This window comes from Myotis davidii, unplaced genomic scaffold (genome assembly GCF_000327345.1).
Source record: "Myotis davidii unplaced genomic scaffold, ASM32734v1 scaffold9, whole genome shotgun sequence".
NCBI lineage: Eukaryota > Metazoa > Chordata > Mammalia > Chiroptera > Vespertilionidae > Myotis > Myotis davidii.
Genome location: NW_006299435.1, coordinates 288,196 through 299,582, shown reverse-complemented (window position 1 = coordinate 299,582; position 11,387 = coordinate 288,196). Strand labels below are relative to the sequence as shown.

Here is an 11,387-nt window from a genome sequence, read left to right as displayed (position 1 = left end):
AGAGTGGGGGGTGCTGCGGGGAGCAGGCCGCTTACCAGGAGGAGACGCTGTATGTGGCTGAGCTGCTGTCGGTGTCCAGGATGTTCTGGTCTGGCCCCTTCCAGGTGATGGTGGGCTTCGGCCGCCCGCAGACCTTGCACTGCAGTGTCACTGTGTCCCCAAGCAAGCAGGTCACATCCACCAAGGGCACAAGGAATTCTGGGGCCACTGCAGTCAAATGGACATAAATTCACATCATTCGGAACCGGGAACAAAACAGCCACTTTCCCACACCTGACTCTCGTTTCCCACCCATGATGCATAACTACTCAGCTAACCTTCGCTTAACACTGCCGAGTCACCTGTGCCCCACGAAAAGGTATTTTAAAGGCAACAAGTGTTTATTGTGACAAAAAATTAGAAAATACAGGTAAGCAAAGAGGAGAAAAAGCTTCGTGATGTCATGATTCAGAGGTAAGTACTGTGAGCATCTGGTATAGATGCTCTTAGGTTTCATATCCACGCACGTGGTCTTACCCAACTTGAATCCCATTACCCACACTGCACCTGTGGTCTTCCCACCCTAACAGTTCGTCATAAACATGCTTCCCCATCTAAGTACAGCCTGGCCTCACACTGTTTAAAGCAGTGGTTCTCAACCTTGGCTGCACATTAGAATCACCTGGGAATCTTTCTAAAATCCTGATTCCTGGGCCTCATCCTCCGGAAATTCTGTTTCTTTGTGATGGGGTGGGGCCACAACATTAGTAACAAAGAAACAGAATTTCGGGAGGAATTTCCAGAGGGTGAGGCCCAGAAATCAGGACTTTAAAAGATTCCCAGGTGATTCTAATGTGCAGCCAAGGTTGAGAACCACTGGTTTAAAGGCTCCATTTCTGTGCTGTGTTTGCATAAATGGTTGAGCCAATCCCCGTGCTCTCAATTCTACCACTTTTTAAACTCACCTTCTTGGATGAAATTTGGATTTAAGATCTGAAAAACAAAAAGAAACAGAAAATTGCTGAAGTCCTAACCCAGTATCAGAGAACGGAGACTTCTACCCTATTGAGTAAAAAGAAGCACAGGTTAGGGGGGCAAGCCCAGAGCCCCGCCTCCGTGGTTTGTGACCGTGTCACCATCACAGTGATGACGAAGGGCCCTGCCTTACTCTCCTGTCTACTCTGGTCAGTCGCATTCCTCCGAGTGCCCGGGCACAGGCGGGGCTGTGCTGGCCACAGCAGGCCTTTCTTCTCCACCGCCTGAGCTGCTCTTCTCGCTGCCACGTGTGTGCCCACCCTGCCCACCCTGTTCGGCACCCACTCATGTATTGTGATGGCAGCGATTCTTCCCAGCATCATGAATTTTCAAAAACAGAGGACCTGACATTTATCCAATTGGAAGGGTCAATGGCATGAACGACTAACCACAAACCTAGTGGTTTCCTTCCAAACGGACCCTTCCCCCAAAGCAGGGAAACATCTCCCCAAGCAGCTACATGCCCATCCCTCTTGTCCCCAGCATGACCTCCTGCATCCCAGGCCTCCATAGGGCAACTCAAGAGCCACTGACCTAATGGGTTGAGCCCTTTGGCTGCAGAGGGGAGAAAATGGAGACTTGGGCTGACTAGACTTGTCTGGTGCCAGGGCCGGTTGGCAGAGGCACCAAGGGAGCTCTTGGCACATCCCACGCTGACTGCCTCGTGACAACACAGGTCTTCTCAGAAAGAAACACCTTCCAGCCTCGCCATGCAGAAAAGTTACCTTTCCTCAGGGGGCGGAAGCCTCGATTTCTCTCCCCTCTTTGTATGACCTCTAACCAAGTAAGTCCTGGTGATCATGCCTGGCAGGAGGACCCAAACAGGGCCTTTGGAGTCAGAGAGGCTGGGCTCATCTCTTCTATTTGATGTGATTTCATGCTAATTACTTGAAATTTATTAGCATCGATTTCATCTACTATACAATGGGAACAAGTAATGCTTCGTGCAAAGTATTATGAAAAATAATTTATGTCAAGTGCTTAGCACTATGTTTGACAAGAACAAGTCTTCGATGACTTTAAACACAGATGATCTCATTCTGATCATCCCTCTTCTGCTAAGCAGCTTATTGTGGCAGCGGCTTAGCTCTAATAACTTATCTGGCAAACTCTTCTTTCCTTCATAGTGAAGCCGGAAAGCTGATGTGCCGTACAAACAGCCCGGGGGCGTTCACACTTAGCGCCCCGTATGTAATTTGGAGGGGAACATGGCTTCTGTGTGCTCCTCCCTACACAGGCAGCCGGATGCCCTTGGGAACAGAACTGCGTGTCCTCCGGGTTCTCCTCTGCAGGCCCGATGCCCAGGATGCTACCCAGGTTTTCAAGAGGCGGGCTGCCCAGCAGGCCTGTGATTCCAGGCCTGGGGCTGAGTGGCCCGCAACTGGTCACTGCAGCGCCCTCTGCTGGTCTCGAGAGGCCATTCACACCACTGTCTGGCCTCCCTTTAATTGTTGGTTCTCAATCTTTGACCTGGACAGCTTGGAAAACACAAAAAGACCAATGCCAGGGCCTCACGCCCAGAGATTCTGTTTTAATTAGTGTGTGTGTTGGGGGGATCCAGGCAGCGGGAGCTCTGAAAGCTGCCTCAGGTGCGTCAACATGCAGCCTGGTTTGAGAGCTCCGGAAAGTACCCTCAATTCAAGGGAACGGCTCTCAGAGAAAGCACTTCCTGCCCCTGAGGCTCTCCTGAGATGGGGTGGGTGGGGGTAGGTGTATGTGGGGGAGTAGGGGTGTGTGTGTGGATTTGGTAAAAGCTTCTGCCTTCCCCACATCTAAGAGACTCTGCTATGTGAGGAGACATGTAGGGGACTGCCCCTAACCATGGGGGGCAGCGCCCCATCATTTGTCGGGGGTGCTAAGGAGGCCATGCATTTACCCGCCTGGCTTAGGTTGAGGCAAAGAGAACAACATCCGAACCAGCCATCTCACAGCCACAGAACAAGAGACTAAGAATATCGTGTGAAGTCCCCAGTGGTTTTCTCAGGATGAGGTAAAGGGCGGCTTTCCCCCCATTCAAACCACATTCGCCGTCTCTTCTGGGCTGGTGTAAGGTTTCGTGGACACGGAGGTGTGGGCCATAGGCCCTGCCCTCAGGATTTGGAGAATGCTGCCTGGATTTGGGTGATACTTTTCTTTCTCTTCTTACCCGGCCTTTCCAAACATTCTTCAGTCAGAATGTCTCACTTCTTAATAACTTTTCCTTCAAGGAGAAAAGGCGCAGCCAGAGCCATCGACTGTAGGCTCTTCAAGGACAGGAGCCACTCGTCATTCCCCTTGTACCTCAGGCCCGAGCATGGGGTCTGCTGCGCTCCGGGCATTGCAGACATGTTGGCCGAATGAGTGTTTGATCTTTGTTCTCATTTCAGTTCTCCTGAGAATTGAGGACTGGTTCACAAATAGGACCTGGAAATAGGGCCAAATGGTCCATAAAATAATCCCTCTGGTATATTGCAATTTACCAGAGCCTGTTTTCAAACACAGGTGGCAGGCAAACTTTTGGGGAAGTGATTAAAAAGCAACAAAACCAGTTGCCTCTGAGAGAGGAGGTGTCTGGGCACGAGGGGTTGAGAACTCTGAGCAGAGAGAACGCGAAGAACCCAGACCCTAAGCCAGACCAGCTCTCCTGCCTTGGAAACATTCTTCAAGCAGCTCGGGCCTCGGTTGTGTCTGTGACTTGGGGACAATAATGCCCACCTGGAATGGTGTTGGGTGGGAGGACTCATTCACTGATGAGGGTTCTTTGTGAGCTGACCCTTGGTCAGGTGGTGGTGTCGGCAGGGAAGAAGGCAGACATGCTCGCTGCCTTCCTTGGGAATCCGCTGTTGAGTCTATGGGATTAAATGACATGGGTTCAGTGGCCGGGTGGGGCCTGGCTGGTGTTACTGACCAGCCTTCCACAAGCAGGAAGCACGGCCCTCACCCTACCCCGCCTCCACTCCACCAGAAGGACTCCGGTAAAAACAATTTGGGAATGTGGCCAACTTTGCTCAGTGGCCTGTCTTTCCCATCCCGATGGGAATCCACAAGGACCAAGACAGGGAGTCCACGCAGGGGCCTCTGAGAGGACACAGATGACCGGTGGGAGAGATGAGTGGCAGTTCCCAGGTTATAAAATTGTACGTGGGGTTCACACCAGGCACTGTGCAGCACTTTTATAAGACAGCACCCCCACTGCTGCTTAGAGGACTTCTCGCCTTCTTTCTCGTTCTCATCACGCCAACTGCGGTAAGTACGTTATTAAACACGTGCTCTGGTTAGAAAGCAGGTCCTCCCGGCCTGGGTGCAGGCTTCAATGGGGAGGTTGGAGAGAAAGGTGGCCAATAGGCTCTATTGCAGGTTCTCTATCTACAAGGGCTGGGGGGAGGCGCCTGTCCTGATTGCGCTGCACGAGGCTGGCCCAGGTACTGCTGGGAATGGTGACAATGGCACTGACTTGTGCAGCCTCCGGAGTCGGCACAGGCTACTCACAGCCTCCTTCATTGCCCCCCCACGCCCCCGGGGAGGAAGTGCCGCACCGGGGTCATTTACTTCCGTTTCCAGATGAGACAGGAAGTCCATGTAAGATCCAGGAGACGGTGCAGAGGACTGGCCCTGACCGCTCCTTCCGTTACAGCATTCGGTGCAGAGGCAGGGTTTTGGGGAAAGTGTGTGAAAGTTAGTCGCTGATGCCAAAGGCCTACCTGCTCACCTTTGCTCTCCAGCCCATCTCTACCCCATCCTCCTCGTTAAACTCCTCCGGCAAGGACCAGGAGCCCGGGCAAACCCATGCTCATGATTTCGTTAACTTTGACTCTGGGTTGTGTCCATAGAAGATTCCTCCTCATTTTTCTTCTTTCTACGTGGAAGCAGATCCGAACGTGGACGGGAGGAGGGTTGTGACCGCCTCTCACGCTGTAGTGTAGGAGCCTCTGTATTGGTCTATGGCTCCCTATGGACGGACTTCAGGGACCAGGTGGGCACAGACCGTGTTTTGTTGAGTGTTAATGCCTCAGAGCCAGGCACATATTTGTCGGAGCCAGGGAAATGTAAAGGGGTGGGATCCTAATTTGGGGGAGGAGAGGGGAGAAAATGTCTTGCACAAACTTGGGTGTTTTCCTATTCCCATTACTTGGAATGTGACTTGCTCTGACTTCATCACCGGCCCGTGTGGGGACTCAGCCAGTAGTGCTCTTCCCTCCTCCATGCTCTTCCCATAGCCCTGACCACGTGCCCATCTATCCTAGCATCTTCCCCGCAGTTACTGCCCCACCAGGCTGTGAGTCCTTTAAAGATGGCCACCCTTGTACATGTCCCATGTACCACTTGTTATGCTGCTTAACAGAGTATTTTGCACATAGCAGGAGGTCAAGTATTTGTTGAAGCAAATTCATGGAGGTCACACAATTAGCAGATAAGGACACTGGACTCCTGACCGCCTTGTCTAACGATCACTGCTCATGTGTGAAGGGACCTGAGGTGTCAGGCTGGGACCTGAAGGGCTCATTGTAAGCGGCCCTGTTTCTTGAAAGTGAATGCTTCCCTTCCTTAGGAACAGTCTTGGGGGGCCGTGCAGAGTGGCAGACGGGAAAGGGGGGAGAACTGGAACCCAAGACGGATGTGGTCATGGAGAAAGGTGACGCTGTTTATGTGAAAGGCACATGCTCTCTCTCTGGGAGACCAAAGGCCAGAGGACGGGCCTGGCATAGACCACGTGGGGAAGAGCTGCTGAGGACCCGGGTTTATTTGAACAGCAGAGGGCGGCAGGGGGTAGTGCTTCCTCCTGGATGAAGAAAACCACCACCATGTGGTCCATCGCCCCTTCGTTCTTCCGGCTGGAGAGAATACCAGTGTCTCCTGGATTTTCCTTCAAAGTGGGAGGGCAAGGAGGTAGCAGGAGAGAATGACAGGTAAAATCAACCAGCACCGAGGAGCAAGCTGAGCTCTGAAGACATCTTGAGTCTATTTTTCTTGCCAGATAATCAATGCCCACGATTCTGACTCGATGTCCTGATAGTGAGGCTGAAATCTGTCTAGAAGAGCAGGTAACCACCGACTCCAGAAAATCGTCCCACCCCACCTTTTCTAAACCCTCAGCACCAGCAACAAAACACAATCCAAAGCTACACAGCGAGAACGCGACAGGAATAAACATGGTCAAAAGAAACTCAAAATAAATGCCCTAAACTGAACTCAGCTGCTCAAATGAACCAGCGTTTCTATTCTCTGCCTCTTCCTTCTATGCCCTTTGTGCTGGTTCATGGGAATCTGTGTTCAGAGGAGGAGGGAAAAGGGTGTTAGGTGATTTTAGGTAACGAGAGTTGGCGATTAAATGAACAGATCTAAGAAAAACAATTCCTAAAAATTTAGGTATGATTTCTGGTTTGGAGGTTTAACCCTTGATGTTTTCAAACTGGCCAGACCAGACATGATTTTCTGAATTTTTAGAAAACAGTTTTCTAAATGTTTAGAAAATCTTCCTACCTCTGCTCATTCCTAAATGAACACAAGCTGCAATTGAACACACGTAAATGTAACTCAATGCCAAACGGCAATAGAACTGTCTCCGAACTGGTTTCTTACTTCCCAACTCTTTTCATTATCATTTACTTCTAAGTATTTCTTCTTCAACTTTGATTTATCTCTTTGATCTAATTGTAATAGAAATACCTTATAATTTCTAAACGTATGAGATTTTTAAAAATCACCGTTTTGTTACTGATTTCTCACTTCATTGCATTGTGGTTGGAGTAGTTGGCCCATATGATACTGTTGCCTTGATTTTTTTTTTAAATGAGACTTGCTTTAAGAGTCAACTTTTGTAAAATGTTCCGTGGCTTCTTAAGAAGAATGTGTATGCATTAATTGTTGGGTACGGGTTTCTGTGGATGGCCACGGGTCAAGCACATTGTTTTATGGAGATTTCTATTCCAAATCCCTCTCCCAGCCCTCCTTGCTATTTTGGTTGGAGAACATCGAGTGTGTCCTCAAAAACTAAAAGGATGAAAATGTGACTTTTAGCAGAATGAAAAAATCTATAACCCGTCCCACAAAACAGTTGAGGGGAAAAGAATGCCAGAAGGAGGTTTACTGGGTGTCTGCATTGCTCTCGCGGTGCTCTCAGCAGCCTGGGTGCCTGTTGGGAAGGGCTGGGCTGGGTGGGGCTGAGGACCGTCCCTGGCGGTGGTATAACTTCCTTTTCATAAGTCACATTGCCAGCGTGGAGGCCAAGATCTTGACTTTGGATACAGCCTTTATGGACAAGTGTTTTGAGTTCTCATCCCTATCCCTCCAACTTTTTTTTACAGAGTGAAACAACATCCCAGAGTCTAAGGATCCACAACAGGTTACACCTGGCTCTGAGGACAAGGGGGCGTGCAAGGTTGACTTGGGGACTCAGCCGCCAGATAGGATGCCCACGCCAGATGCCCTCTCCCTGGCCCTCCACAGTACTCCCTGCAATACTGTAATGCTCTGTGTTATTAAATTCTGATGCAGTGAATTGCCTAGGACAGTGGTCGGCAAACTCATTAGTCAACAGAGCCAAATATCAACAGTACAACGATTGACATTTCTTTTGAGAGCCAAACTTTTTAAACTTAAACTATATAGGTAGGTACATTGCTATTAAGTTAATTAGGGTACTCCTAAGGCTTAGGAAGAGCCACACCCAAGGAGCCAAAGAGCCACATGTGGCTTGCGAGCCGAGCTGCAGTTTGCTGACCACTGGCCTACGACATCTCATCAGGGAGCCTGCAGGTGAGCCTTCACAGCACAGGTGAGCAGGGCTGTGGGAGGAAGACTGTGGCCTTTCGTCCTCTAACAGCTGGTCCTGAGAGCAACTTCTCCCAGATCAATGGTGCTTCATAATCCCATTAGCATGCACCCTAAATGACATGGGCTGGGCTTCCACTCAGGGGGCGGGAGCCACAGGACACGCATGACTGAGGGTGTACGTTACGATGGCTGCGTTGGCCTGAGAAACCAATGGAACTTCCTTTCCGGGCCTCTATGAATGGACTCCTGAGTCATGGGAAAGGGTGGGGTGAAGACAAATAATTGCCCCAATTGTCAAAAGACTTAAAAAGCTGTTGAGGAAGAAATTCTCCTCCTACCAGCAGATGTGCAACAAGGGAGGGCGTGGACCTGACCCTCCTAAGAAAGCACCTGAGCCTCAGTGACAGGCTTCCTCTTCACCCCGTGCCAAGGCTGGCCCCTCAAAGCACCACCCTCAAACCTGCTCTTGCCATTGGCTGAATAAGCATGACCTCTGGAGGGTGAGAGCACTCCATCTTCACTGGGCGGTTGGAAGAAGCAGAAGGCATGACAGACGTGAGTCCGCGGAGGACCCTGGGAGAGACGCTGGCTCTGCAAGCTACACGCCTCAGTGGCAGAATGTAAGTCTGTCTGCACGCAGGGCCGGAACAGAGCGAGGCAAGAAGAGCGGGTCTCCAGGCCAAACCCGTGAGATGTATTACAAAGAAAATATTTTGTGAAAACAAACCGAGAGGAATGTGATGCTTCACTTTCTTTTCTCCGAAGAGCTCTTTTCACACAAAAAAATTCTTTTTATAAAATGCAGAAACAGGCGCGGGTGGAAACTCACTGGCGGTGCCAGGAGGTCAGTCACCGGACAAGGGGGCGTGTGTGTCCTTCCAGCTGGCCGGCCAGGAGGCTGAATGTGGGACAGAGAAGCCGCTGAGGTGGGAGCGACAGGCCAGCTCTTGGAAGACCGGAAGCTGGAGCTGGGCAAAGTGGGGCTGGGGAGGGAAGAAGGGTCCCCTCCAGCTACTCCGGTTCTCCCCCGAGCAGGGAGCGGACAACCCAGCCAGGTCTCAGGAGGCCGTTCCTGCCACAGCCCCTGCGAAGCACGTTTCGGGAGCAAGACAGCGAAGCTTCTGCTTCTTCTTCTTTTGGGGTCTCCTTGTTGTCAGAATCAGAAGCTCAGGAGAGTGAAGGGTCTCTGAGTCCTGGCAGCTCACCTGAGGTCTGCTGGGCGCTCAAGGTTCCCCATCACTTACAGCAGCCCCTGTGCCCGGGAGCCGTGCTGCCGCCTACGGAGAACCCCAGGCCCAGAAAGGCCAATGGCCTGAGCCCTCACAGCGGCCTGAGCCCTCACAGCGGCCAGTGCCCGGTCTGGAGTCCGTTCTTCCATGTGAGGCTGCCTCTGTGTGATTGTTATTTAACTCGTACTTCGGCCTTGCAAAGCTGGGATGGGCGGAAATGATACTCCTCTTTGTTGAGTTGGAACATGGAATAACAAATTTGTACTGAAAACTGGCACTGGCAGGCAGGTCTTGTCATCTGGCAGGATTTGTGTTTTAGGTCAAAACCACCCGGAGATGGGGCGGTGAGGAAGAGCAGGTGGCGAGGGTGGGGAACACAGGGACACCCAGGTACTGCCTTCAGGGCACCTTCTCACTTCCCAACAGAAAGTGACAACGCCCTCTGCCTCAGTTTCCTCTCTATAGGAAGCCCCCGTCTTCCCAGGGGCTGGAGGGAGGAGAGGCTTGGGGAGTTATGGTTTAGTGGGTACAGTTTCAGTTTGGGATGATGACAAAGCCTGGAGATGAATAGAGTGACAGTTGTACAACTTGTGAAGGTATTGAATGCCACTTAAAAATGGTGAAGATGGTCAATTTTATGTCATGTATGTTTTACTGCAATTTAAACTATACATGAAAGCGATGGGGTTAACTAGTTTCCCAAGTTTTTGTCGGCTCTGAAAGTCTATGATTCTTACCCTAATTAGGAATTTTCTCCCCAATTCGCTTCACCTTTCTAAGTGTCTTCTCTCCCTCATCTGTCAGAACCTCTCCCACAAGATCCCAACCCCGTTCTTCCTACAGATAGTGCCCCTGAGGGAATGCCTCCGGGCTGGAGCTATGCCCATGGGTAAGGTCTGCATTTGGTCACACAATACAGTCTTTCTGGAATCCTCACCCCCTCTTCCTCTGATGGGTTGACCTTCTCTGCTAGAAGTGCTATTGGGCATTAAAACAATTAAGATGCATATAATTAATTGTGCTTGACCTAAAGGCTGGGCGAAGAATCCCCGTCCCTGAGGATGAAGGCTGGGAGGCTGGGTCAGGCCTCTCCATCCAGCACGTGATGTGGCCAAACAGCAGTGCCGGGCGGGAGGGCAGGTGTGGGAACCCAGCCTCCACATAGTCCTGACAGCTCCTCGGAGTGGCATGGGTGGGGGAACCTGCCTCACTGGGGTCCTCAGAGAATCCAGTAACGCTCAGACTTCTCAGAGATGGGTGCTGGCTGGAGGGCCGGGCCGAGCCCCAAGCCCTGAGCCTGCTCGGGCCCAGGTACCGGGCAGACATGGGTGGGGCAGGAGGGAGAAGCTGCCGGGTGGGCACCATCACGTCTACCCTCCTTGCAACGAAAGGCAGTCTGTGGTCTACGCTGTACTGGGGAATGGAATGAATATTGACGTGCCCCCAGGAGAGCCGAGTGTTTGTGTTTTGCCCGCTTGGACTCTTCCTCCACGTAGAAACCTTTATCTCAGCTACCATAGCCCCCCCACTCCTATTCCCAAAGTGTGACAAGTGCAAGGCCAGGAAGGAAAAGAAGTAAGCTGACCCAGGGACAGCTCCCAGGCATTTTTGGAGCCGTTCTCCCTGAGGTGTGGTCAGGGCCATCAGGTGAAAAAGGGGTGCTGGGCCACGAGGGACCGCGCAGACCTGGAGGCCGCCTTGTGGCAGTGAGTGGCATAGCGGGCGGTGCTGGGAGTGCGTTGTAATTGAGAACATGCACTGCACGAGTCCCTGCAGGGGGAGGGAGGGAAGCACGGGAGCAGAACCGCTTCCTTTAAATAACGGGTGTCCTCCGAAAGCTTTGTAAGTCAGATTCCTAGGGTCCGAGGTGACTTATTGTCCTCTTAGCTCTGAAGGATGTGCCTATATATCTCCCTGAAACAGTGCGGTGGGACATATGCCAGCTCTGAGGGTAGCAAGCAGCTTGTTTAAGCAAGGACCCTAGGAAGCGGCTCCTTACAGGAACCCTTCAATCCACCAGGCGAGAAGAAAGGATGCTTGGGTAGTGACGCGCTGTGGAGGCCAGGTGAGAGCCTATGCACGGCTAGGGGTGGCATCGATGCGCTGGCACAGGTCACGGGTAGGCAGCCAGCCAGGCAGGATGCAGCAGCGACCTAGCATGGCACGCACACAGGGCCAGGGGGTCAGCCAGGGCTCCAGACACAGGCTCCAGGCCCGGGGAGTGAAGTGAAGCTCGGTAGAGCACAGGGACACATTCCCGAGGAGACAACTCCCACTACAATCATCAGGGTCAGAAGACAGGAGTGGGGCTGGGGACCAGGCTGGGCCTGGAAAGATGCTCAAAGCTCTCACTTGACCAGCGAGTGGGCTTCTGGAGGTGGCCTCCCACCT

At 51.8% G+C, this 11,387-nt stretch overlaps 1 protein-coding gene across 1 annotated transcript in view; it reads right to left on the bottom strand.

The window, feature by feature from the left end:
- Positions 1 to 11,387, bottom strand: part of LOC102770915 (kalirin) — a 111,366-nt gene that overhangs the window by 22,518 nt on the left and 77,461 nt on the right. Inside the window, exons 19-20 of the mRNA XM_006775000.2 lie at positions 945 to 972; positions 36 to 207 (exon numbers count right to left, since the gene is read on the bottom strand). Of these exons, the coding sequence (XP_006775063.1) occupies positions 36 to 207; positions 945 to 972 (200 nt within the window). The remainder of the gene's footprint in view (positions 1 to 35; positions 208 to 944; positions 973 to 11,387) is intronic.